The 27,873-nt window shown below is 49.9% G+C and overlaps 1 protein-coding gene across 1 annotated transcript; it reads left to right on the top strand.

Annotated features, from left to right (window-relative positions):
- Nucleotides 1-27,618, top strand: Ube2v1 (ubiquitin conjugating enzyme E2 V1). The gene is made up of 4 exons (XM_050120143.1): nucleotides 1-146; nucleotides 17,947-18,095; nucleotides 24,654-24,779; nucleotides 26,222-27,618. Exons 1-4 carry the CDS (start codon nucleotides 125-127, stop codon nucleotides 26,366-26,368), a joined length of 444 nt encoding a protein of 147 aa, XP_049976100.1. The 5' UTR covers nucleotides 1-124; the 3' UTR covers nucleotides 26,369-27,618.
- Nucleotides 27,619-27,873: the final 255 nt, after the last annotated feature.

The raw sequence follows: 27,873 nt of genomic DNA, 5'->3' as shown, positions 1-27,873 counted from the left end.
GTGAGAACCCGAGCGGGCGTCAGCAGCATCGTCTGCGCCTGCGCTTGCTTCTGCGCACCAGCGCTCGGCAGAGCTCAAGGGGGGGGTGAAGAAGGGGCCGGCCTTCGAGCGACAGCGACGCAAGATGGCAGCCACCACAGGCTCGGGTGAGCGGAGGCGCCGGGCGTGCTAGCGGAAGGGGTGCGGGCTGGCTGGGCCGGGCCCGGGGCTTGCGGAGGCCATGGTGAACCGGCCGGGGCTCCGCGCTCTCCCTACGGCTGCTCTTGGCGGCGCGGCCCGGCCCGGGACGAGCAGGCGGCGGCCGGAAGCCCGGGCGGGGGCAGTGGGGCCGTGGGCGGTGCGGCCAAACCGGAGGTTCCTTGGGCGCCTCCGGGGGGGTGGGGGTGGGGGAGGCCGGCCGAGGGCCCGAGCGAGCCCGGGAACACCCGGACGAGGCCCGGCTGAGCCGGCCCGAGCTACGGGGATCCGGAGATGCTTGGTGGGGGACGCGGGCACAACCCTAGGGAGCACGGGAGGAGACGGAGCCTCGCGGGCCGCAGGCGAGGCCACCTCAGGGCCCCGCGCCAATTTGGGGTCGGGGCTTCGAGATGGAGAGCTCATGGTGGTCGCTTCCTGGGGAAACCGGGACATCTGCACAGACCGAGGCAGGGCGTCCGCAGCGGGAGCAGGCCTGGGTGGTGGAGACCAGGGTCTGCCCAGATAGGTTTCAGAGGGCGCGCTGGGAGCCGTGCGCAGTGTGGGGTGGGCACGAGCAGGTGCCTCAGGAGCCCTGACGGGAGAGGGGGGGTCTGTTGGGGCGTGTCATCGGTGGGAAGCCTCCTGCAGTGGGGAGCATGGGATGGGTGCAGTCCGGCAGATGTTTCTTTTAAAGAAGAAAAACCTCTTCCTGCACTGGGCGGATGGAGGAAATGCCTGTTTGGTGGAAGCGGTCACTTCGATAATTGGGAAAAAAACATGGGTTCAACTCAGAACCTCCCCACTATCTGGATGGGTGGGAGAGGAACACTGAAATGGGAACCTTTGGATGACACGGAAGGACTAGCAAGAGGGGGGAAAAGGTGGTTTTTTAGGGGAGAAGCTCTGCCAGCCTCTGGTGGGCTGAGAGAAGCCTGCAGTGTCTGCCTCAGTGCTGAGAACTTACACTTGGATATTGGAGCCTGAGCTCTGTCGGTCTAGGGGTGGGGTAGGCATTTGTGAAGGAGATCCCCTTGGGTCAGGGCAGGCAGGAGAGCCTGGCTCTTCCAAGTGAGGGATTCAGGAGAGACTGGGTGCCCCATTTTAATGAGGAGCTTCACCTTCAGGAGTCTGGCGGAGGAGGTGGGCAAGGGGTAAGGATGGGCCACCAGCCTGGACACTGGTTGGCTTCTTGGAGCTGTGGGCAGCCCCAGCAGCAACAGAATTAGGGGTGGGTTGTTTAGTTGGAAGTTTGTAAGGGAGCCATCTTTTCAGGGTCCTTGCAATTGTATTCCAAGGAGCCCTTCTTGTGGGGGGGGTAAAGGAATGCAAAGCAGACAGCCTCTGCCTGGGGTCTCCTGGAGAAGGCTGTGCCCAGTGCTAAATCAGTTCATTCATCACATGGCAGTGGACACTCCAGGAAGACCAAGGCTGAGGCAGGCTGGACTGGGTTGAGGCAGGAGCAGTGTCCCTGCCAGGCCTGGGAGTGCAGTGCCTGGCCGCCAGTATTGGGGTGGCACTGGCACTTGGCTTGTAGCTACTTGAGACCATCTCACAATCTGGTTTGACAGCTACTTCTGACTTCTGAGACCCTGCCAGTGCTTCATAAGCACAGGGGAGGAAAGACACAGACAGCAGCAGCTGCGGTTGACTGGAATCCGAGCGCCTGGGCTGGAATGTGGCTCATGGTAGCGTGTTCATCTAGCATGGTGGCGGTCCTGAATTCCATCCCTAGCATGGCAATGAAACAGAGTGCCTAGCTGCTTAGACACCATAGGGTAGGCTTTGAGGTGCAGCTCTCCTCTCTTCCACAGATAGCTGCTGGGCCCTGTTGTGTCCTGTTGTAGGCAGCAAACGAGATAGAGGCAGTGCTATCCTTGAGTTTCTTTTTTTTAATAAATATTTATCTTTATTTTATGTATGTTGGTGTTTTGCCTATTGGTATGACTGTGTGAGGGCATCAGATCCCCTGGAACGGGAGTTATAAACAGTTGTGAGCTGCCGTGTGGGTGTTGGGACTTGAATCCAGGACCTCTGGGAGAGCAGCCAGTGAGTGCTCTTAACCACTGAGCCATCTCTCCAGCCTGCAAACCAGACAGAAGGCCATTCAGGGTGTAAATAAAGTGACTCCAAAAAGCAGGAAGTGCTGTGAAGAAGATTGTGTGCTGTGATAATCGGGCAACATTTGAATAGACCAGTGGTGGGGAAGGACTGGTGCAGTGGCTGTAGTGAGGACAACTTGTAGAGGTGAAAGGTCAAATTAAAAGGCATGGAACCAATGAGATGGTTCGGAAGGTAAAGGTCCTTGCTGAGCCTTGGGCCACGAGCTTGATCCCCAGGACTCACATTGTTTGAGGAAAGAACCAGCTTCCACAAGTTGCACTCTGATCTCCATAGGTGTTCCTTCCCCCTGTAAATAAATGTCAGGGGAGAAGATTTAAATGCCTTAGTGATGAGCTGGAGAGAGATGACATGACTTTGGGTTTTACTAAGTGCAGGGGGAAGCCATGGAATGGAACAAGTGTCTGGTATGAAGCAGGCGCTCAGTGTATGTTGAGTGAATGCTTGCCTCGAAGAGAAGGAATGATGGGCTCTGACCTGTACCCCAAGGCAACAGAAGGCTGAGTGTGGAGTGTTAGAGTGGAAGCAGGACCTTAGTTGGTTAAACTGGAGCTTAGCCTGTGCTCCCCTCTACATCCTTCAGGTACGATCAGGCCTGTCCACCTTTAGACTGAGCCTTTTCATTAGTCTGTGCTCTGGTTGCCAGGAAACCACTGTGTAGCCTTGGAGTTCCTGTAGGGGTTGAGCTCGGGTTTTGTGGTCACTGCTGCTGGCACCTTCCCACATGGTTTGCTGCTGTGATCTTGGCCTCGGTCTCAGAGAGAGGCAGAGACAAGCACACTGCAACCATCAAGATGTCTGCAGTGGTAGGTAACTTCTCTCCTGTGGTTCCAGGACTGCAGGATATCACACAGTGGCCCTTGGCTGCCAGGCTCTTCCTCTCATCCAGCAGCCCACATACTGTGCTGCCCTGCCCTGCCCTGACAGATAACCAGATACCAAATGCCAGAGTGACAAGCCTTGGCAGGGTGCCACTGTAAATATGCATGCAGGGGTGTGGCCTCATGCACACATCCAGCTTCTAGAAATGTCACCATCTGGGCAGTAGAGATTGTAGGCTTTCCTTCCATTCACGGGTGTCCCCAGGCAGCTGAAGATGGGAAAGGAGCCCCAGTTCCCTTGGGTCTCACTGTGAGCCATTTCAGGTCCCTCCCAGCCAACATCTTTTCTCCTCCATGGCCTGCCCTCAGGATAGCTGCTTCCTAATATGTTCAGCCTGAGAAGCAGAAGCCTGCCCCAAAGTGGGGTCTGCTTGGTGAGCCAGTCCAAGGGGGATTTCTTTTCTTTTTTGATGTTATTTTATCCTTTTATTTTAAGACAGGATCTCATGTAGCCTAGGTTGGTCTTCAACCCCTGTGGAGTTGAGGATGACTTTGACACACCCCTGATCCTCCTGCCTCCATCTCCTTAGTGGTGGGGTCACAGATGTGTGCTACCCGCTACCATTGCATCAAGACCACTTGAGGGCTGGCGGGGTTGCTCTGTGGTTGGAACACTTGCTGTTCTTCCAGAGGACCAGAGCTCTGCTGTCAGCACCCACTTAGGGCAGCTCACAACTGCCTGACTCCAGCTTCAGGGGATCCACTGCCTCTCTTTTGGCCTATGGGCACTTTGTACATATGTGTCATATACACAGACATATACATATAAATAAAAAAGGCCAGACTAGAGCTTCAGAAGAGAATTGCCAAGTGAGTTTTCATGGAGCTTTTATTCTTCATGTTAACTTAAGGGGCTGAGAATTTAGCTCATGTAGCATACCTGCCTAGCACAGCCTTCGGTTTGGTTCCTCACATCAACAGAACGACAAAATCATATTTACCTTCCTCTACCTCTACCTTCTCCCTCTCTCTCTTACTGTGTGTCCCGAGTTGAAACTACAGAAGTTTGATGACAGTGGAATAAATACAAGCTAGGAGTCCTCAGCGTAATCATGAAAAGACCACAACACCTAGAGATCCCTCCTCCCCAGAGGGTCTCACTATGTAGCCTCCTGGCTGTCCTGGAACTCACTCTGTAGACCAGGCTACCCTCAAACTCATAGATCCACCCTGCCTCTGCCTCCCCAGTGGTGGGACTTACAGGTATGCACCTTCTCTGAGTAATCTGCGCCTGCTGAGCTGGGGGCAGCTGTGTGCCCACATAGAGAAGTAGGTCCTTGTCCTCATCTGTGCGCAAGCCTTCAGGCTTCTTGATTTTGTTGGGGTTTGAGTGTAGTATTTTTGTTACTGTTGTTTTGCCTCATGATCTCACTGTGTAGCCTAGACTTGTTGCGGGAGGTCTTTCTGCCCCTCCAACCAATAGCTGCTGTGATACCAGCCCATTGGGGTGTGGTCTCACTCCCTTTAAAAAAGCGGCTATTTCCTCTGCTCGCTCTCTTCTCTTACTGCTCCGCTGGAGATGAGACTCCCTTCCTGGTTGCGCAGATGGCTGTTGTCTGGGATTGTGATCTGTAAGTTTTTTCCCCTTTAAATAAATAACACCCTATTAATCATAACTCCAAACTGGTGTTGCCTTGTTCGTGACTTACGCCTTCGTCTGGCGCCCAACGTGGGGCTCGAACCCATGACCCTGAGATTAAGAGTCTCATGCTCTACCGACTGAGTTAGTGTGGTATCACAGCAGCTATTGGTTGGAGGGACGGAAAGACCTCCCGCAACATAGACTGCTCTCAAACTCAGGCGTTCCTTCCTGAGCCTGGGATTACAGGTGAAGCACTGCATGCCTGGCTCTAAGACTTGAACTTGTGCTTAGAGGGCTTACTGGGTGCCGGGTACTGGCTTGAGCACATCTTTTCATTTTGCCAAACCTGTTGAGGCAGAAACCTCTTGGGATGGTGAGGGAACTGAGGCCTGGGTGACATAGCAGGTATTCAGTAAACACCATGGGTTGTCGTAATGAGTTCTCTGACCAAACACTTGCAAGGGAAACTGACAGGGTGGTGAGGAGGTATGGAACTCCAGTGTGGGACTGTCCCTGAAGAAAGGGACAGAATTCAGTGCTCCTTTTGAACTGGACTTCTGGCTCCTTCTACCCCATCAGAGAAAATCTGATCTTTACTTGGTCACTGAGCTACCAGCAGTCTTCTGTCCTGTCACACTAAGCTGTAAAGATTGGTAGACATGGGGACTGAAGAGATGGGCTCAGTGGTGAAGAAAACTGACTGCTCTTGGAAACCACCCAGGTTGGACTCCCAGCACCCACAACCATTAGTGAATTCAGTTCCAGCAGATGCAATGCCCTCTCACTTCTTAGGGCACCAGGCACACACATGGTTCACTTACATACATGCAGGCAAACCATAAATAAATCTTAAAAAAAAAAAAAAAACATAACAGGCTGCCATGGAATCTTCCATAGAAGACTCTATCCTCAGGCAGTCTAGAGGCCTGTCCTAGACATTGCTGGGCCACCCTGTGAAGCTCTCCTCCTGGATTCCCGGAGTACATCCCAGGCCAGCTCTCAGGAAGACTGGCTATCAGAACAAAAGCCATCATTTGGCCGCTGTCCAGCTTCAGTAATACTGCCTCCCAGGGCACCTTCCAGGCCTTGTCACTTCTGAGGCTAGAGCAGCATTCTAGTCCTGGTCCCTGAACAAGCACCTAAACCATAGCCAACAACTGGTCTCTCAGGACCCAGAAGTCCACCCTCATAAACTGGGGCCTGAGCCAGGCAGTGGTGGCACACTCGTTTAATTCCAGCACTTGGGAAGCATAGGCAGACAGATCTCTGTGAATTTGGAGCCAGTCTGGTATACAAACTTAGTTCCAGAACAGCCAGAGCTGTTACACGGAGAAATCCTGTCTCAAAAAAAAAAAAAAAAGAAAAGAAAAAGAAAGAAAGAGGGCTGGAGAGATGGCTCAGAGGTTAAGAACACTGACTGTTCTTCCAGAGGTCCTGAGTTCAATTCCCAGCAACCACATGGTGGCTCACAGCCATCTATAATGAGCAACCTATCAGGGCAAGCAGTTTCTTTATTTAATTAATCAATGAAATCAACAGATTGATATATGACACTCCCATCTATAATGAGATCTGGTGCCCTATTCTGTCCTGTAGGTAGACTGGAAACTAACACTGTATACAAAATAAATAAATAAATAATAAATAAATAAATATTTTTTAGAAAGAAAAGCTAAAAAAGTTATGTTGAAATAGGAGCAGCGGGGCTGCGTCCCCAGCACCCCGGCCGCCTTCTAGCTCATGCCCGAAATAACAACACACAAATTGTATTCTTTTAAACACTGCTTGCCCATTATATCTAGCCTCTTCTCGGCTAACTCTCGCACCTGGACTAGCCCGTTTCTAATAATGTGAGTAAGCACCCCAAGGTGCGCTTACCGGGAAGATTCTAGCCTATGTCCATCCTGAGTCGGAGCTTCATCGCGTGTGTGTCTGAGAGCAGAGCTATCTCGCGTCTGTCTGAGGAGTCTTACCTCACTTCCTCTTCCTCCTGTTTACTCCTCCCACCTATGTTTTAACCTATCAGGGCAAGCAGTTTCTTTATTTAATTAATCAATGAAATCAACAGATTGATATATGACACTCCCACATCAAAGTTAAATTAAAAAACAAAAAAAAGGGAGGGGCTTGGGTAGGACACACAGTCTGCCAGAACTAAGAACCATGGCTATATGATCACCAGTTCTCCAAAGATATTTGTATTGTAACTATTTATTTGTTAGACAAAGTCTTACTCTTTAGTTCAGGCTGGCCTGGAACTTGTGATAATCCTCCTGCTTCAGCCTCTTTAGTGCTGCAGTTACATTTTTGAGCCACTGCATGAGGTTCCCAAAAGATATTTTTATTTTTTAGACAGAGTTTCACTGTACAGTTGTAGCTGACCTCAGACTCAGATACTGCCTCTGCCTCTTAGGTGCTGGGGTTAAATTCATGTGCGTCTTTGTCTGTATAAACCGGGCTGGCCTAAACTCACTGCGTAGTCCAGGCTGGCCTCCAACTCAGAGATCCGCCTGGCTCACCTGGATTTTTTGTGCATTTGTTTTTGAGGCTGTATTTCATGATATCAGACTGATCTGTGCTTTCACCTCCTAGATGCTGATATTATAGGCGCACACGCTACGCCTGGCTTTTGTTGATGCAGACTCAGAACTTGCGTCCTCAGACTTGCATGCTAAGCTCTTCACTAGCTGGGCCTGCTCCTCTCTGCCTTTTTAACCTTCAGTTTGTTTTAAGAGACAGGATCATGCTGTGTAGCCCTGGCTGGTCTCAGTCTCCCTGCCTCAGCTTCCTGACGGCTGAGATTGTAGATGTGTAGGCACACCCCAGAATCCTTTTCCCAAGATTTAAAAATGTTTCTTTTTATTTTCCTTTTATTTATTTTTTAAATAAATCTTTATTTAAATCTATTTATTTTGTACAGTCTTCTGTCTGCATGTATGCTTGGGTGCCAGAAGAGGGCACCAGATCTCATTACAGATGGTTGTGAGTCACGAAGTGGTTACTGGGAATTGAACTCAGGACCTCTGGAAGAGCAGCCAGTGCTCTTAACCTCTGAGCCATCTCTCCAGCTCAATTTAATATATTTCTGTGCTTTGAATTACTGTGTTTGGTGTTACCCTAGGATACCATGTAAAACATTCAATGCTTTTTCAATCTGCATATCATACTTTTTTTTCCTTAGGAGAGTGGTATATGTTGTGGTATACTTTTGGAGGTCAGAGAACAACTTAGTGGTAATTGGTTCTCTTCTTCCACCATATCGGTTTCAGGGATTGAACCTCGAGTCAGGCTTGGTGACAGCTTCTTCACCTTCTGAGCCATATTTCAAGCACCTAGATTATCACTGCCTTTTGTTTTTAGCTACTTTGATTTGCTTTGTGTGGTTACATGTACCTCATTGCAGGGTTGGAGGTCAGAATCTGCATGGACTAACTCTTCTGCTATGTGGGATCCAGGCTAGAACTCGAGGAGTCAGACTTGGCAGCTGGGCCTTGACCCTTGATTTCACTTCTTGATGTAACTGCACATCTCATTTTGACTCAGTCAGTGCTTGATTGTGCCCTGGGGTCCCAGGACTGAGGTGCCCTCAGGCCATATGGTTCTCAGCACTTTGTAGACTGCTGCAGCATTAGCTGTATTAGCTTCCTGTGCCTTTCTAAGGTGTGGGACACCAGTGACACACTCATGGTTTTGCCCCGAGGAACCCTTTCTAGGGGTTGGGCATTGTCGTCTGGGTACCGTGCTTTGGAGAGGCTCAGGCCCAGCACAGAAAAGAGCCCTCTTCTTGTGAGGTTTGGTGAGGAACCAAAGCAAGACCTAGTGACACAGACTGGTAAACCAGTCCGGCTGCCGGAAACGCAAAGGCAGGAAGATCAGAAGTTGAAAGCTCACTTCAACTGTAGAGGCAGTTCAAGATCAGCCTGCAAACCAGTGAGATGCTGCCTCAAAAGAGGTGATGTTATAATATAGAATACTTGACTGGTCAATCTCCAGCACTTCCGCTCCATCCCCCAAAATAAGTTTCACTCGGATTGCTAGATATTTTTTTAATGGAGAAGGCTTTTGGAACCATCTGTAGTGCCGCACACCTTTATCTAGCATTGCTGCTGCAGAGGCAGGTGGATCTCTTGAGTTTGAGGCCAGCCTGCTCTACAGAGGAAGTTCGAGACAACCAGAGCTATATAGAGACTCTTTCTCAAAAAAACTAAATTTAAATTTTAAAAAGCTGGGCAAGTTGTGACATATGCCTTTAATCCCAGTGCTAGGGAGGCAGGAGTAGGTAAATCACTTAAGTTCAAAGCCAGCCTAGTCTACATAGCAAGTTTCAGGCCAACCAGGACTATAAGCTAGGCTGGGGACTGGGAATGAATTGCAGAAGAAGGGCTCTTGCGGCCAAGACTGACAACCTGAGTTCGATCCCAGGACCACATGATAGAACTGACTCCTGGGTGCTACCACATGGCCAGCTGTGGCACCAGCACATCCAAACACAATATGCATACAAAATAAAATGTCATTTAAAAAGCTACCAGATTTTATGATAAAACCCTCTGAGATGACTCCGTGGATAGAGGTTCCTGCCACAAAGTCTGGTGACCTGAATTTACTCCTTGGAATCTACATGGTGGAAGAAGAGAGAGCTGGCTCCTGAAAGTTGTCCTCTGACTGCCTCAAGTGCATCATGGTACACACAAAATAAGTAAAATGTAACTGAAAGACAAAACCCTGAGATGGAGCCAGTGAGATGGCTCTGTGGATAAAAGCATTTGCTGGCTAAACCTGGAGACTTGAGTTTGATCTCCGAAACCATGTAAAACGAAGGAGAGAATTCTGTTCACAAAGTTGTTCTCTGACCACACACACACAGTAAATTGAAGACACTCAGATACCTCAGTTGTATGATGTCGTCATCTAGTGTTATGGTCTCGTATGTCCATCCCGGAAGCATTTATTGAGCACCATCGCTTGCCAGGGGAGGGGCAGGTTGAATGAGTCACCAGGCGCAAAGATGGTGTGAGATAGGTAAAGAGCAAAGTGGGGGAAACAGAAAGAGAAAGTACTGTGTTGTAAGGAGCCACTCAGCCCCAAAATAATCACACAGAAACTGGTTCATAAATCACTGCTTGGCCTATTTGCTCTAACTTAATATTGGCTAGCTTTTATATCTTAATTTAACCCATTTCCATTAATCTGTGTATTGCCACGTGGTTGTGGCTTACAGGCAAGATTCTACATGGCTACCTGGCTTCTCTCTGACTCTGCCCTCTTTCTCCCAGCATTCCGTTTAGTTTTCCCCACCTAGCTCTGTTCCCCTATAGCTCTACTATAGGCCCAAAGCAGCCCCTTTATTAATCAATAATAGTCACAGCATACAGAGGGAGATCCCACATCAGTACTGGTGTGTGGGACAGAGCTGGTAGGGCAAGGTGCATGGCTACAAGCTCCTGTTGGCCTCTGCAGTCGGAAGATTGACAGCTATAATGCATGTTCTGTATGCATGTGGTATGGCATTTTGCTTAACTTAAAATCCATACTTAACCCTTTGATAAGATTCTTAAGGCAAGTACGATGGATGCACATGTAATGCTAGTAGGACTTGGGAGCGGAGGCAGGTGGGTCAGGGCAGCCTGGGCTGTGTAAAACCCTGTCTTCACCCCTCAAAATAAGAATTAGGCTCCCCTTTAATGGTTCTATAAATATTTCCTGTATGTGTTTTCCAGAATCTGTTAGAATTTTGTGAGTCTGAGGGCTTGTCAGAACACATCACATACCTGTTGGAGAAGACAGTGAGCAAACACTGACCTGAGCCCTCATGAGCAAGTGTGCTCAGGTGGGAGGCGAGACGGATGTGTTCAGAGTGTCCGGTTGGCTTACATTTGCTGAACAAGAGACCAGGGAATGAATGCACGTTGAGGATGAACTAGTAACTAACAGTCCTCTGGTCTGGGAGCGACCACAGTGAGCACAAAGGCTGGAAGAAGACAAGCCTTCTGCAAAAGCCTGAGGAGCTGCTGCTGTAGCGGCAGTGGGGCAGAGCCCGGCTGTACAGGGCAGTCGGTGGTGGCTTCATATAAGGAAATGACAGTGTCTGTCCATGGAGAACAGGCAGGTCCCCGCAGTCATGAATGAGGTGATGAGCATGACAAGAAGACCGGCCTGGGATGACAGAGACTGGGGTGGGAAGTGTCTAGTGCCTGGGGCCTGTTGGCAGGTGTCTAGGAAGGCCGTTGGCGTCAGTTTATTGGGGGCCATGGCTCCTGTGGAAGCACTTGAGCGTGGGGCCTTTCAAGAGCTCAAGGAATGGATTCACGGGCCAGATTGAGTTTGGAGGCAGGAGTTGAAGGGGCAAGGGCATGGAACTGACTATCTCATCTGATGGTCAGGGACTTAGGTACAGCATGTACTGATGTGGATGACCGGTGGAAGGTACAAATAGAGCTCCTGCATGAATGACCTTTTAGGATTGTAACTGCTGAGCGGGAGAGGGTATGGGTCAGGAGGGGCTTGTTTTGGTATTTGGAAGATGCTACATTGTACTGAGGGAGGGGGTACCATAGCAAGGTGGCCATGTACCAGGCATCATCTCCACAGAACTCTCAGGGCTCACTCCTTCTGTAGAGTATTGTGCCCCCTGCCATCCTGGACTGAGGGAAAGTGCTCAGCTCACAGCAAAACTGTTGTGGAATGAACAGACTGCACACACATGCGCACTCACACACTGACCGACCCATCTCTGGTCTCTTGGTTCTCATTGGTGACAGCATGGGTGCACTCTGATCTGTGCCTGGTGGCTGCAGTGGAGCTCAGTAGAGAAGTGTTTTCCTGGCACGTGCCGCTGTCATACATGCTCTGCACGCTTTACTTTTCAGTCCTGGGTGTGTGGCAGGGGGCGAGTCTCCCTTTGTAGCCCATGCAAGTGCCACCAAGCCTGTCTTCTCCTTTTTGGTGCTGAGTGAAACCCGGAGTTTCACACAGGCTGTATGACACTGTGTTCTGAAGTATTTGTGCCCTCACTCCACTTTCCACTTTTTAAATATTTTGAGATGGGCTAAGTTGCCCAGACAACCCTTGAACTTGCCAAGCCTTCAGCCTCAGCCTCCTGAGCACATGGGTTGCAGCCCTGTATTGTCACACCAGCTTCGGTTTTATCAAGTGCTTATCTGAAGCCTGTCAAGTCCAGAATGAGGGCGTGGAAGTATTGCCCCTTTGGTAACCTGGGAGTGACGCCTTGCACAGCGCTGTGCACAGCACATGCCTCCCACCACCTCCCCACCATGGTGTATACAACCTGCTGGCTCAGTTTAGATTCCTCCTTAATACCTGCTAGGCCTGCAGGAAGTCAGTGGCAGGTGATTGTCACTTCCTCTTCTGGCAGACACTATCCTGAGCCATGGTAGAAGCAGTCCAAAGCTGGGCCATGCCTGCTGGCTCATCCTGACACTGGCCAGAGACTTGGTTTCCCTTTTCTCTGCTTCTCCTCAGAGCCACGTGCAGCTCCCCACATATCCTTAAGGGGTGGCCCAGACATTGGAGCTCCCATACCTGTCACTTCAGAGCCTGCCAGCATCCATGGTTAGGAAGGCTGCTCAGTGGTAGATCCTGTTTCTCACTGTTTCCTCCCATTGGCTGCAGTTGAATGTTGGTTTTTGTACTGAGATTCTATGTTCTTTCCCGCTTCCCATGTTGTCTGGCATGGTGCTAGACACAGGGCTGCCACACTGAATGAGAGTGGATACCCATTGTGTTGTTGATTGTTTTTGAGACCAAGTCTTATTAATTAGCCATGGCTGACTGGAACTTGCTATATAGACCAGACTGACCTTAAACTCATAGAGATCCTCCTGCCTCTACCTCCAGAGTGCTTGACTAAAGGTGTATGCCACTACATCCAACATGTTGATAATTTACGTAAAAGGGTCCTGTTGTTTATAGACAGGATCTTGAGTAGTCTAGGGTAGCTTCAACTCCCTTTTATGCTAAGGATGACTTTGGACTTCTGGTCCTACTACACCAGCCTCCAGAGTACTCGATGCAGGCATTAACTACTTCTCGGCTGTCCAGAGGTGAAGAGCCTAGACAGCTTTCCCCTGCAGCCCATGAGGTGTTGGCACAGGAGTTCAGTGCATCCTCAGGCTAAATGGCTGTCCTGTGACCCTCACTCCTGATTTCAGCCAGCTGTCACTATTCCCCCAAAACTTTTAATCAAAATTTTAATGAGAATTAAAACTTGTTTAGAAAATAAATAAGTTCTAGCAAGTTATGATGACACACACTGTTAATCCCAACAGAGGCAGACAGATCTTTGTGAGTTCAAGGCCAGCTTGGTCTATATAGTTCCTGGACAGCCAGGACTATGTAGGGAGACCCTGCTGCACAAAAAAAGTGGGGGAGGGGAATGAATTGGAAAGTAACATACTAGCCAGAGACAATGGTGCAGAGCTGTCATCCCAGCTGCTCTAACTGCTGAGGCTGGAGGATCAAAATCATCAGTGAGTTTGAGATCAGCCTGAGTTACAGGAGACTGTCTGAACAGATACTTTGGACCCTGTGCGGGGGAGGGTAATCAAGGGCTGGTGGAGTACTTGGGGATATGTGTATGGGCATGTGTGCCATGGCATGAGTGCAGAGATCAGAGGACAACTTGGGAGTCGGTTCCCTCCTTCCACCATGTGGCTTCCAGGGGTAGGTCAGATGGTCAGGCTTGGTGGCAGCCACCTTTACATGCTGAGCCAGCTCACTGGTCCCCAGCCCGACAGAAGAAAACAGATTACTAAGATCAAGTGTCCTAGATCTGAGTCCCCGGAGAAGGTGAAGGAGTCTGTCTTAGGGCTTTCAGAAGGATGCTGTCTATAGAGACTAAGAAGTGCAAAGGCTGGGTGGTGGGACCTTGCTAGGAGTGCCGTGGGTGCACACGCTTGCACGTGAGCTCACACACACCATATTTTCAGCTAAGGAGGCTGAGGCAAGAAGGTAATGTAGATCTGGGCCAAGGCGCAGAAGGAAGGAGGGAATCACTGCAGCCATTGTGTCCACAGATGCCTCTGCTAACATTATCCCAGTCTGTATCCTTCCCGGCTTTCTTGAGTTATCTCCCACCATCTGAATTGCTGTAACCAGATACCCAAACACACACACACACACACACACACACACACACACTCTCTCTCTCTCTCTCTCTCTCTCTCTCTCTCTCTCNCACACACACACACACACACACACACACACACACACACTCTCTCTCTCTCTCTCTCTCTCTCTCTCTCTCTCTCTCTCTCTCTCTCTCTCTCTCTCTTTCTCTCTCTCTCTCAAGTCCAGAGTCAAGCCCTCTGATGTCTTCTGAGACCCCTCCCTTTTGCTTGCAGGTTGATTCCTGCTTCCTGTGTCCCTACGACCTTTCTGTATCCTAATGTCCTCTTAAGGAGTCTGTAATTTGGTTTAGGGTCCCAAGCTGCCTCCTTCTTAGTTCAGGAGGAACAGGAGTTAGTCCATGGATCCATGACTGTCTTACCTTTACCTTGGTAGGGTTGAAACCCAGGGCCTCATGCCCACTAGGCAGGAACTGTTGCTGAGTTGGGCCTGGCCCATAGACTCTCCACTAGTAAAGCCCTTCAGATAGGGTGGTCATGGCAGTCTAGCAGTGTAACTGGTGCTCTTTGGTCCTTCGTTTCTGCTCTTGTGGACTATAGTGACAGCCAGGAGTGATATGCAGTCATTTGTACAGCCATGTTTGTATTATTATTAAACATTTCAGTTTAGGGCTGATTTAAATTTAATTTTGGAGGCTCACGACCGGCTATAACTCCAGCTCCAGGGGATCTCTCTTCTGGCCTCTGTGGGTACCACACTCAACATGCACAAATACACTTTATCTATGTGGTTTTGTTTTATTTTTTTGTTTGTTTTTTGTTTTTAATTTGGCTTGGTTTTGTCTTTGTTTTTTGGTTTGGTTTGGTTTTTCAAGACAGGGTCTCTCTGTATATCCTTGACTGTCCTGGAACATGATCTGTATGTCAGGCTAGCCTCGCAAACTCAGAGATCTGCCTGCTTCTGCCTCCCCAGTGCTGGAATTAAAGGTGTGCACCGCCACCACCCGGCTATATGTGATTATTAAAAAAGAAATTAAGACCGGGCGATGGTGGCACATGTCTTTAATTCCAGCACAGGGAGGCAGGGGCAGGTGGTTCTCTGTGAGTTCAAGGCCAGCCCGGTCTACAGAGTGAGTTCCAGGGCTGGCTCCATAGATACTGAGAAACCCTGTCTCAAGGGCCGTGAAGGCAGCTCAGCACTTAAAGGAGTTCACTGCTGACAGACTGGGTTTGATCCCGGAGAAGCAACTTGTGCAGGTTGCCCTCTGACCTACATACACATACATGCACGTTAATGTAATAAAAATTAAGAGTGGCCAAATGTGGTACATGCCTTTAATCCTAGCACTTGGGAAACAGAGGCAGGAGGATCTCTTTTGAGTTTGAGGCCAGCCTAGACTACATATGAAGACCCTGTTTCTAATAGCAGTAGTAGTTAGATTTAACTCTGAGGCGTGCAAGCACATGAGAATGCAGGCACGCACACCTGTCCACACGGTACAGGACACAGTTTCACAGTCAGAAGCTCGCCTGACTCCATCCAAGTGATGGGGTTACAGGCACATAGGCTTGTTTACCCATGCCCCAATGTCTACATGGATGTTGGGATTTGAACTTAGGTCCTTGTGCTTGCAGTGCAAGTGCTCTTGCCATTGAGCTGTCTCCCAATCCTCCCCTCTAAACAGAATAATTGTGTTGTTTTTGTTTTGCCTCTGATATCCAAATCTCTTTTAGCTTCATTTGTGCTGTAAAACGTCACCAGCCAGACCATGCAGTTGGCTCTCCTGAGTGTGACAAATGCGGGTGGTTCCCAAGCCCATGAGTCAAGTATGCTTTTAGATTTTTGCTGTGCCGTTGGTCGTCACCCCACCCCCAGGACCACGTGTGCTGTTGTGTAGTGTTCTTCTCAGTCAGATGACTCTTTTGCTTGCACACTTGTCCTGAGGATGGCTCAGGTAATACTGCCTTGTAAGACTGCTGACTTGGTTTTGAGCCTCAACACTCAAATAGAAAGCCAGGCAGACAGGCATGGTCTATGATCTCAGTGTTTGGAGGTGGGGGCAGGATCCCTGGGGTTCAGTGGCCAGCCTTTGTAGTCTGTCGTGAACATCAGGCCACTGAGAGACCCTGCCTTAAAAACAAAACAAAATAAAAAAATAAAAGCGAGGTGGCCAGCTCCTGTGGAATGACACTGAGGTACATGTGCACAGTTCTTTGAGACAGGGTGTCTCTGTACAACCCTGGCTGCCCTGGAACTCACTCTGTAGTCCAGACTGGCCTCAAAATCTGCCTGCCTCTGTCTCCCGAGTGCTGGGATTAAAGACATGCACCAGCATTCCCAGCTTCAAGCATGATTTTTTAAAAAAGGACCTTTACTGTTCCTGTAATTGAGAGATAGGATAATGTTATTTGCCTTAAATAGATTCTGTAGTGCTGGAGATAGAAGCAGGAGCTGCGTGCTGGGCCATGCTCTGCCTCTGAGCTACTGCATCCCAGCAGTAAGAAGTCACTCTCGCCAGGAGGTGGTGGCGCACTCCTTTAATCCCAGCACTCAGGAGGCAGAGGCAGGTGGATCTCTGTGAGTTCGAGGCCAGCCAAGGCTACACAGAGAAACTGCAAAAAAAAATAAAGTCACTCTGATTTTAGTGAGATTGGAATCCAGATCCTTTCAACTGGTAGGCCCTGTACTGCTCCTAGCCCAGTAAGTCACAATAATTGTGGCTCTGGAGGATGAAGCACTCCATCACTGCCAAAGTCATCTCATGGTCCATGAGCAAGTTTGTTCCAGATATTCACACCAAACCTTTGGATGCTAGAGTTGACCTCTCTTAAACACCACAGGCCACTTGACAGAAATCCTGTCTGCTTGAACCATGCACTCCTTGCTACATGGCCACTGGTCCTTTTTGGCACCCCCACCCCCAATAGCACTTGGGGTCTGTCTGAATTGAGAGAAAACCTCAGGTCACTCAGAGCTCCAGTGGCCTCTCCTGTTCCCCAGGTGCTGCACTGTCAGAGCCGTTTCCTCTGCTGGGTTGGCATCTGCACTCTGCTCCTTGGCACTTAGAAATATCAGAACTTATTATGTCTGTCCCATGCCTCCCCGGGGTGGTGGGCTCCATGAAAACAGGCACCGCTCTCTGCCTGTCTCCCAGAGCCTGGGACATGGCTGCCACAGTAGGGCAAGTGAGCTGGTGCTGGCCTGTGCTTTGCACGTGAGGAAGCTCAGGGCACACCAGGAGCTCTCTCTTCTGGTCTCCTCGGCCTTTCCTCGCTGTGCTACAGAGTGAGTGCTGGAGTCGGGTAGGTGAGGGGCTCAGTGTTCAAAGAGAGCCTGTGGCTTGTATAGATCTTATGGGTTCCCCCCGCTCAGGGAAAGTCCAGGGGAGTCCAGGAGTGAGCTGTCAACTGCCACCGCTGGCATTTGTGCCCCCAGTTTGAACTCTGTACAAGACACCTTGCTTGACCTTGACGTGGTTCAGGGCTCAGGCTCAGTTCAGGGGCTAGTATGACCTGGCAATGTTTCTGTGTTGCCTTCATAGACAGCTTGCTGGGCTTTGGGACTAAAATGTTAGTCAGAACCAGCTGTTCTTGTGGCATTTTTTACAAATGAGGAGAGGAGCCCTGGCTTCCCAACTGGGAAAGCCTTGAGAGCCTGCCCTTGGCACCTCTGCTGACAGCCACTTGTCAGGACAGCATTTCTTGGGGTACAATGCTTGTGCCTCTAAGGCCACATGAGTCATTCCAGCTAGGAGCATCTCCAAGTCTCTGCAGCCTCCAAAATGTGCCATGCTGGGACCAGGTGAAAGAAAGCACTATGTTCCAGGCCACAGTTTGCATTTGGTGTGGCCTTTCCTCTCAGCCAGCTCTTGGACCCGAAGGAAGCAGCATCTAGACTGGGAGTTGGGATGGGGTGTGTGGAAGGGCTGGGGTGACTGAGCACCCCTCCGGCTCCCCAGGGCTCAGTGAGCGCTGCCAGTGAGACCTGGGAGCTGCCTGCATGCTGCCCTCCTGTTGAGACAGCGGTGATGAGCAGCCTGCTCTAGGCTTACAACTTCCCCTGGACTTGCTAGCATCTTGAATTTCTTTCCATTTGTTTTAGGAGTAAAAGTCCCTCGAAATTTCCGACTGTTGGAAGAGCTGGAAGAAGGCCAGAAAGGAGTAGGCGACGGCACAGTTAGCTGGGGTCTAGAGGACGACGAAGACATGACACTTACAAGATGGACAGGGATGATAATTGGGCCTCCAAGAGTAAGCACCAAGCCATGACTACAACTGTCTTTGTCTTAAGTGCACTGTGCCTCCTTTTAAAGCAATGGTCGCCTTGTGGGCAAATGCTCACTAGCAGTGTTTTCTGAAATGTGGCTGTTCTCTCTCTGGCCAGTTTCAGTTTATACATTTGAGCCCCTCTGGTGAGGTCTAACCCTCTTGGGTGAGTCGATCCTGTACAGTCTGTAGTATGAGTTTATATGACAGTGTAGACCTTTGAACTGGCACGTCTCAGGCTGAACAAGCTCTGAGCACCTGGGCTGCCAGCACACTCCTGAGGCAGCAGCCACCACTGCCCAGCTGTGCCCTGCTCGTCAGCTGAGCATAGGTTCTGTTTCTGCCTGTCAGCGCTGCTGGGTCCAAAGGTATTTTTAAAAGCCAGGACCTGTGAGAGCTCTGGTTTGTGAGGTCCTGGCCAGTTGTGTCTGAATACATAGTTAGCCCTCCAGAAGTGTATTTAGTGCTGCAAGGTTGTTGTCAGGTCCTCCTACAAAGCCACATTCCAGGTCACAGGTGGGGAAGCTGACCCAGGAGTAACGTCACCTGCCCTGGGTCTGGTTGCCAAGCCTGTGCTCTCTGCCTACTAGGCCACACTGACACGCTCCGCTGGAGAAGTTGAGTTTTCATTGGTCAGCACTGGGGGGGGTAGATGTACGTCTACTTCCTGGTGCAGGAGAGAATTTGGCAGAAGGAAAGACCCTAGAATGGGACACTCCTACAGATGAGCACTGGAAGGTGTGGCCTGAATGTGGCTAGACCTGTCTAGTGTGTTTGTGCCTAAGGGTGACAGCTTCCTTCCTTTTTAGCTTGAGCAAGGTGCTGCCTGTGCACTTTGGAGATAGGAGGAGTCCAGATGTAGGCAGCAGGAGCTGACACCTGCCTCAGGCTTGTTAGCATTCAGAGGCTTGAAGTTCCTTTTAGAGGATCATTGATACTGTTGGGGAATGGCCAGCCTTGCACCTTACTGTGGCTTCCTAAGTCATCTTCATGATTCTGTTGCCGGGTACAGAGAGTTAATACAGTCTGATTGTGCCCATTTCCCTTCTCCCTGTGACAACAGCATACTGACTCCCTAGGACACCAGGAGTGCTGATTCCTGTTGAACTTGCCGTGGCTACAGTTGCCTGAATCTCCGCATGTGGCAGTGGAGGCAGGAGGGTCCAGTCGTGGTAATCTTTATCACGTGGGGAATTTCAAGCCAGTCTGTATCCTTGATGCTATCTCAAGAGACAGGTGGGCTGAAGATGGCTCAGAGGTCAGGAGCGCTCGTTACTCTTGCAGAGGACTCAGGTTCCATCCCGGCACTCATGTGATGGCTCACAAATATCCATAACTCCAGCTCCAGGACCCACATAAATGTGAGCAAAACGAAGGGAACAGGCAGACAGAAGTCTAGAACAGCCCATAAATGGTATTGAAAATACTCTGCTCTGTTTAAATGCGGGCTGGGTGTGGTGCAGCACACACCTGCAAACTAGAAAGGGAGGCACAAATGCTACAAGTTCAAGGCAGCTTGGGCTACACGCCAAGGCCCTGTCTCTAACGAGCAGAAACTGGTGGATTACCCTTTTCTGAGAGGGGCGTAGAGCCGAGAGAGCTGCTACAGCACCGAGTGCTCTCCTGTGTGCGCCTGCCCTGCAGCCCTGGTATGACAAGGCCACATTAGACCTCACAAATGCTTGCTTGGCAAACCATGCATCGTGCCACTGAGCCACACCCCAAACATGCCGTTTATTAAGGCAGGGTCTTGACCCAGGCGATGGTGGCTCGGACCTGTAATCCCAGCTCTTGGAAGGTCGGGGCAGGACGATCACTATTGGTTAGAGGCCAGCCTGGGCTACATAGCCAGATCCCATCTCAAAAATAGAGCAGGATTTTGCTTTGCAGACTACACTAGCCTTGAACTTGGCATCTTCTTGCCCCAGCCTCCCAAATGCTGGGGCCTGGAACTTTGCACAAGGCGAGCAGGTGCTCTGCCACGGGGCTTTTCTTAGTTTAACTGTGTGTTCGGTATGGGGAATGTGTCTGCAGATGCCCAAGGAAGCCAGAGGTATTGGATTCCCTGGAGCTGGATTTAGCAGGAAGCTATGATCTGCCAACAGAGGGGCTGGGAACCTAGTGGGTCCTCTGCAAGAACAGAATAAGTTCTTAATAGCTAAGCCGTGTCTGGCCTGGAGTCCTTGATTTCTGAGATACAGGTGGACAGTGTAGTGCAGGCTTCAAACCAAGACTCTCTTGCTCTGCTTCTGATGTACTGAGATTACATGTATGTCACCGTGCTTGGTTTAGAGTGTGCTCCTAATATGTATAATCTTCAAGTTTTTCTCAAGTGCCCTGACAAAAGGAGGAGAGGGTTGAGAGCTGGTGCTCAGTAAGCGCCCTCCATGTGGTCTGGGGCCCCAGTCAGTGATGGTGTTACAATGTACAGAGTAGCTCAGTGAGCAAGGAACTTGCTACCATGCCTGGCAGCCAGAGTTCAATGTGTACACGTGTTTGCACACACAAATTAGTGAACAAATGGCATTCAGCTAACAAGACCACCACAGTATCCATCACTTAACATGCTGGCGGTGACTTCTTCTCCCTCCCACCCTGAGCTGCACCTGGGGTACTTTGTACCTTTGCACCGCCGAGAGAGGAACTTCATCCTGGGTGTGCGTGCTTAGTTTACCCGCTCATTGTGGTAGCATTGGGACTGACACCTATGGCATGTGATGGAATTTTTTGTGTTTTCGGTTTTTTGAGTTACATACCTAGGACTGGCATTGCCAGATTAGTGACAGCTGTTCAGCGTCTGAGGAGCTGCCTGTCCCACTGTTACTAACACTCTCTTTCCTGGTCCTTTCTTCTTTTAATGTTTTATTCGAGACAGGGCATCTCTGTGTAGCCTGGTTGTTCTGGAACTCGCTATGTAGACTGGGCTAGCTTGCCTCGAACTCCAGAGTTTCATGTGCCTCTACCGCCTAAGTGTTGGGAGTGCACTGGGCATGCGCCATCCCTACCCAGCTGGGATGTTTTGCTTTGTTCGTTTTTCAAGACAGGGTTTCTCTTGTATAAATGGCCTTGAACTCAGGGATCTGCCTACTTCCACATCCCTAGTGCTGGGGCTAAAGGTGTGTTTCCTGTCTACCCAGTCAGTCTGTTCTTTTTTATTCATTTATTTTTTGAATTTTATTTATTTGTTTGTTTGCAGAGTTTTTTGTTTTGTTTTTTGAGACAGGGTTTCTCTGTGTAGCTTGGAGCCTGTCGTGGAACTCTCTCTCTGTAGACCAGGCCTGGAACTCACAGAGATCCGCCGCCGCCTGCCTCTGTCACCTGAGTGCTGGGATATAAGGCTTGCGCCACCACCAGCCAGGTATTTTTTTTTTAATGTGTGGGTACTCTACATGTACAGCTGCAGGCCAGAAGAGGGCATCAGATCCCATTATAGATGGTTGCGAGCCACATGTGGTTGCTGGGAATTGAACTTGGGAACCTCTGGAAGAGCAGCCAGTGCTCTTAACCATTGAGCCATCTCTCTAGCCCCTGTTCTCCTTTTAAAACCTATGCCTTCATTGTTTTGCTTTAGGAGACATTTTAGAGTCTGTAGCCCAGATTGGCCTGGAATTTAGAGCAATCCTTCTGCCTCAACCTCCCAAAAGCTGAGTCATTGTTATGAATCGCCACACCTGACATCCCAATAGTTTTGATTAAACTTGGTTCTCTGATGTTAAAAACAGAGTCATACAAGCAGCTATTTCTAGGTTCCTGGTGTGGGTGTTCTGCTCTATGATTGGCTCATAAGGCGCGTGCTCTGGAACTAAGAACCAACTTGGTGTTTTGAGTTGGGATCTTATGTAGTATAGGCTGATCTTGAACTCCTGAACTTCCTCATTCTACCTCCCAAGTTATGGGTATGTACCGTAACCCCCACATAATCTCTGACATAATCAGATTTTTTTAAGATAGGCAGAGGCAGGTGGGTCTCTGAGTTTGAAGCCAACCTGGTCTACAGAGTGTGAGTTCCAAGACAGCCAGGGTTACACAGAGAGACCCTATCTCATAGCATCTAAGATAGGGTCTCAGGTCTCAGTCGCTGCTAGCCTGGAACTCACTATGTCAGTTTAAACTGGCAGAGATGTGCCTGCCTCAACCTCCTAAGTGCTGAGATCCAAAGTGTGTGCAAGCAACTTTATTTATTTTTAGCATCTAGTTGTTTCTGGGGCTGGAAAGAATGGCTCAGCAGCCAGAGAGCTTGCTACTCCAGAGGATCACAATTCCATCCCGGCTTCCATGCTGTGGTGGTCTTGTTAACTAAATGCCATTCGTTCACTAATCGGTGTGTGCGTGCGTGTGCGTATATACACTGGACTCTGGCTGCCGGGTATGGCAGCAAGTTCCACCTCAGGCCTTTCTGGCTTCCGTGGGCGTTGCACACACATACACAAACAAATTTATATATATTCATAATAAATTCTTTACACATATTTACCTATATATGCATTACATGTATGTGCATTACAGCGTGCATGGGGTCAGAGGCCACTCTGAAGTTCTCTTACCCTGTGGATCCCAGGGAAGTGAGCTCAGGTGTCAAACGTCTTTACCTGCTGGATCAGCTCACTGGCCCTTGGCAGAGCATCTCAGTAGAACCCCTGAGGGACTCAGCTCTTCGCTTATTCATTTTAGTGTTGGGGACTGATGTTAGGGCTCCTGCATGCCAGGCAGGTGCTGTTTTTGAGACAGTTCCTCACCACACTGCCCAGGCTGCCCTTGGAAACTCTGTAGCCCTGGCAGGGCTGGACCGTAAATCATTTGGCCTCAGCCCCCTGTACCTCAGTCACAGGCCTGGACTTCCTGGCCCAGGTTGTTTGTTGCTTGTTTATTTTTACTAGTTTGGTTGGTTTTTTTTGTTGTTGTTGTTTTGTTTTGTTTTTAGTTTGGTTGTTTTTTGTGTGTGTATGTATTCATTTATTTGTCCTGTGTTAGATGAGACACCCCCCCCCTTGCACAGAGCTGTAGGTGTACATGCAGGTGTACATCACTGCATTAATGAAGCTGTAGTTGTGTTGGTTGGGGTTTTCTGCTGTGGTGGGGACCGAGCACAACACTGTGTACACTAAGCAAACCATACCCCAGCTGCTGGGTTTTTAAGAGGGCTAGTCTTTTATGTAATGTATTAGCCTGCATGTATGTCTGTATACTTTATGCATGTCTGGTGTCCACTGAGGGCATCAGACCCCCTGGAACTGGAGTTACAGGCAGTTTTGGACTGCTATATGGGTGCTGGAGCTGAACCACGGTCTTATGCAAGAGCAAGAGCTCCCTCGTTTGTTTGTTTGTTTGTTTGCTTGTTTGCTTGTTTTTGAGGCAAGGCCTTACTCTACAGCTCTTACCTGGAATTTTGCACTTTTGCAATTTTGCCTTGGCTTCTCCTGGATGTCCCTGGGGGTTACGGCTCTTCATGGAGTCTGTGCTGGGAGCTGAGAGGCTAACATGCAGGCTTAGGGAGACCTCAGCGATCTGAACCCACAAGCTGTGAGGGCGCTCTTGACCCAGACCCTGCAGCTAGGTTTTGGTTGACCATGCTGGATAGATGGGTGGCAGCACTCCCTAGAGAGGGAAGGAAGGAGGGAGAGATTGAGAGTGGCAAGATCATGTTGAGCACTGGCTTAGTCACTTGGCGTGAGAATGGTTTGCATAGGTAGGTGAGTGGGCTGTGATGAGTGACCTGAAGAACTGGCTTCTTAGACATGTCCAGTGGTTTTTTAAAAGACCCTGAGCCCAGTAGATGCCACTGTTTGCATAGGAGCAGCTGTTGTGCATGCAAGACTCCTAAGGAGGGGACACTGCCATGTGCGAAGGGCTCACGAAAGAAGGGTGGCCCCTGATTCAGGGCCAGGCTACCATCGGGGAGGTCGTGGCAGTGTTATCTGAGAGCGCAGAGTCAGTGGTGCTAGTGTAGGGGTTGGGCCTGCCTGTGTTCTCATGGAGGCATGATTGCCTTTTTAGAGACCAGCAGACATCGTTCGTACTCTTTTCCTCCTTTCGCCTTGGCAGACTTGCATAGCAAGCACCTCTACCCACCAAGCCATCTCCACAGCTCTCAATAGTTGACATTTTTGTTTATTCGAGACAGAGACATACATAGCCCGGATTGGCCTCAAAGTCACTGTAGTTAAGAGATAACCTTGCTCTTGGGGCTACAGGTCTGCACCACGATGCCCGGCCATAGCTGCCATTTCAGAGTTGATGCGGCCGCTGGTGATCCGGTGCATCAGCTGCATGGCCTTCTCTCACTAGATGCTGATGGCTTCTCATGTCAGCATTACTACAACATAGAAGGTTCTGTGACCAGGTGGCACATGCTGTAGGAGATGTGGCCTCGGGCTGGACTTGTTGACCCTCACACCTGGGCATCACTAGCTTCATATTTCTGTCCTTTGCTTGTTTCTTCAAGGTCAAGCTGTGGTCCAAGGACAGCAGTGTCTCAGAAGTTGTCACAAGTTGTACGTCTCTTAGCTCTTTATAACTGATATCTCTGTACCCTTTTTTTTCCAGACAATTTATGAAAACCGAATATACAGCCTTAAAATAGAATGTGGGCCTAAATACCCAGAAGCACCCCCATCTGTAAGATTTGTAACAAAAGTCAATATGAGCGGCGTGAGTAGTTCAAATGGCGTGGTAAGTCCCTCCTGCCCACGGTGCTCTGCCGGCTTATCCTCCGCAGGTTATCACAGTGTGTCTGCAGCACTGGGGCAGGGCTACTTCCATTGTGTCTTGTCACTCCTCTGAGCTCACCCCTGGAGCCCTGTACTGTCACTGATAAGAGTGTTGACCGGATGCAGAAACTGAGGCAGAGGCTTGGCCTTTCCGACATCTTTACATGGCCCTTGACCACTGCCACGCTACGGCTTTAATTTTATTTATTTACTTTGTGGCATTGGTGTTTTGTTCGTTTGTCCTTGTTACAGTGTCGGGTCCCTGGAAACTGAGGCTACAGACAACTGTGAGCTGCCATGTGTGTGCTGGGAGTTAAACTCAAGTCCTCTGGAAGAGCAGCCAGTGCTCTTAACCGCTGAGCCATCTTTTCAGCCCGTTTGCTTTTTCTTTCTTTTCTTTTTCTCTCTTTTCTTTCTTCCTTTCTTTCTTCCTTCCTTCCTTCCTTTCTTTCTTTCTTTCTTTCTTTCTTTCTTTCTTTCTTTCTTTCTTTTTTGTTTTTTGAGAGGATCCTGTTCTGTAGCCGTGTCTAGCTTTGGAACTCACTATGTAGCCCAGGCTGGCCTCTACCCATGGCAGTCAGTCCTCCTGCCCCCTCCCAAGTGTCTAACTGGGACCTTACTTTCTAAGTGCATTTTTTTTAAAGATTTATTTATTTATAATGTATACAATGGCCTGCCTGCATGTGTTCCTGCAGACAGAAGTTGGCACCAGACCTTATTACCGGTGGTTGTGAGCCACCATATGATTGCTGGGAATTGAACTCAGGACCTCTGGAAGAGTAGTCAATGCTCTTAACCACTGAGCCATCTCTCCATCCCCCTTAAGTGCATTTTGACAACAGAATCTCAAATTCAGGCCTTGCCCTGGACTTCGATGCATTAGAGCCCAGGGCCTTACTCAGGCTAGGGATCTGCCATGGAGCCACACCCCAGCCACAACTCCTGAGTCTATGTTGCTTGCCAGAGGCTTGGGGGCACCATGCCTCTGTCCTTGAAGTCTTGAGAAGATGGGCCAGAGAACTAGAAATGAACTGTCCTGTGTGTTGCTGTATTGGAGCCACCAACCCCTTGGTAACCTGAGAGACCTGGCTGCTCTTGCTGCCACTCCCATCTCTATCAGCCCCACCCTGGGTGGATAGTGGAGAAAGCCAGGGTGTGGACGCCCAGGTGCTGATCCATCAGGATGGCCTGAGTTTGACCAGGTTAAAACTTATGTCCACAGAGCTCTGTTCGTTCTTCCGTGCTGGGTGGGACCCAGAAAAGGGAGGCAGGCTGGCTACAGGGCAGGGAGGGCGGCTTGGCATGGCCTCTGTGTTGATGGAGTCATGTGGGCTCAACACAGCAACCTCGGGGAAAGCTTTGCTCTGGAGTCCAGGGTAATGTAGGTGTTTCCCCTCTTTGCAGGTGGACCCAAGGGCCACAGCAGTGCTGGCAAAGTGGCAGAATTCCCACAGCATCAAAGTCATCCTGCAGGAGCTTCGACGCTTGATGATGTCAAAAGAGAACATGAAGCTGCCACAGCCGCCAGAAGGACAGTGTTACAGCAATTAGTCACCAGGGCCCAGGCTTCCCCTCCCCAATCCAACCTAAGTCTTCATTTTCCACAGTAGTGAATTTTCTAGATTCATCTTGTAGACCTCAAAGTCCTGGAGAGGAAGCTCCACTGAGACTTCATCCTGAGACACTGTTCTGATACTAATTTCTGTCCATTTGAAATACCTGAGTTGTGCTGTGTAACATCTTCTGTCAAGTGTAACCGCTGGCTGCCTAGTTGAACTTCTGGGATCAAGAAGGTGTGTTGAAATCAATTTCCTTTGGGAGCGGTGGGCACAGCTAACGCAACTGTGAACAGACACGTCACACAATCACCTGCTGCTGACACTTGGCCTGGGTCTGCCTTTGCCCGCCCCGCCCTCCTGCCACAGCTGTGTGGTGGTGGCCCTTAGACTAGATGGGAAGGCTTCAGGTAGCAGCCGTGGGACTACTGCTGGGCTTGGGGTGCTTTGGCTGTACCCCTGCTTCCTTAAGTCTTAAGTGATGCCCCGTCCAAGCCATCGTCTCCCCCATTCCTCCACTACCGCCCTTGGCCAAGTCTTAGATTGTAACCCTCCCCTCCCTCTGAAATTGGCCGTGGGTGAGGAATTCAGGGCTTCCCGTATCCCCACCTTTATCAAGGGGTGCTGCTTTTCCCCTCCTCAATTCCCTTGTTGCCCATCACCACCCAACACTTGCTGTGGCCAGAAGCCATCAGATGAGGTTGGAAGAGCCTGGCCTCCCTCACTTAGCTCTGGACCACACATTCACTTGCCACCAGCCTGGGAAGGGGAGCTGGGTCCTCAGCCCTGCTGCCACCATCAGCCGATGCACTTTGAGCTCAGGTCTCGAGGTGAACAGAGCAGTCACGAGGCAACAAACCTGCCAGTGTTCAGGGTCCTTGGTGATTCCGCCTAGAGAAAGGCCATGCGGAGAGTCCTAAGCGCACGGGGTTCTGTGTCGGTTCCTTTTCTCATAATCGCTTTGCTTTTACAAACTGAAGAGGTTTGGACAGGGCTCCCTGGCCACCCATCCGGTCTGATGTGGAGCCTGACAGCTGGAACAGAGGCCCTGACCCTGTGGACTCAGGTTTCAGTGTTGCTGCTCCTCAGACCCTCGGCAGGGACCTGGAGGAGCTCCGTGTCACGAGTGTTCAGTGGGCCTAGCCTCCTGGCTCGTTGCCATGTTCCTCACTCTGTTCAGGACCACTAAATGTTGAAATATGAATGCATACCGAAATAAAGGCAATTTGTTGTGTTGCAAGGGTTTTCTTTGGGTTTGGGTTTTTTGTTGGGGGGTGAGCATATATGTGAACCCACCTGTTGAAGCAGCAACTATCAGGTCTGAAGTGTGGCTCCTGTGGCCATTGGTCTTTCTGGGACAAACTGTAGCTGTCCGGGCTAGGCATCCTGTAAGTCAAGTTCACCGGTGTTCCGCTGTCGGTCATTGCCTGGTTCTACTGTAATAAACAAGTGTGCATTGATACAGAGTAGGCTGTGCCCTTTTTCCGCCAGGCTTATTCA

Source organism: Alexandromys fortis, unplaced genomic scaffold (assembly GCF_014885135.2).
Source record: "Alexandromys fortis isolate MF-2015 unplaced genomic scaffold, M_Fortis_MF-2015_v1.1 scaffold_141, whole genome shotgun sequence".
NCBI lineage: Eukaryota > Metazoa > Chordata > Mammalia > Rodentia > Cricetidae > Alexandromys > Alexandromys fortis.
The sequence above is the reverse complement of the archived record's forward strand: the minus strand, read 5'-3'. Positions and strand labels throughout refer to the sequence as shown.

Coding starts and splice junctions, on each gene's coding strand:
- Ube2v1 (XM_050120143.1), top strand. CDS start 125: ATGGCAGCCACCACAGGCTCGG. Junction 147..17,946: donor GGCAGCCACCACAGGCTCGG/GTGAGCGGAGGC, acceptor CATTTGTTTTAG/GAGTAAAAGTCCCTCGAAAT. Junction 24,780..26,221: donor TGAGTAGTTCAAATGGCGTG/GTAAGTCCCTCC, acceptor CCCTCTTTGCAG/GTGGACCCAAGGGCCACAGC.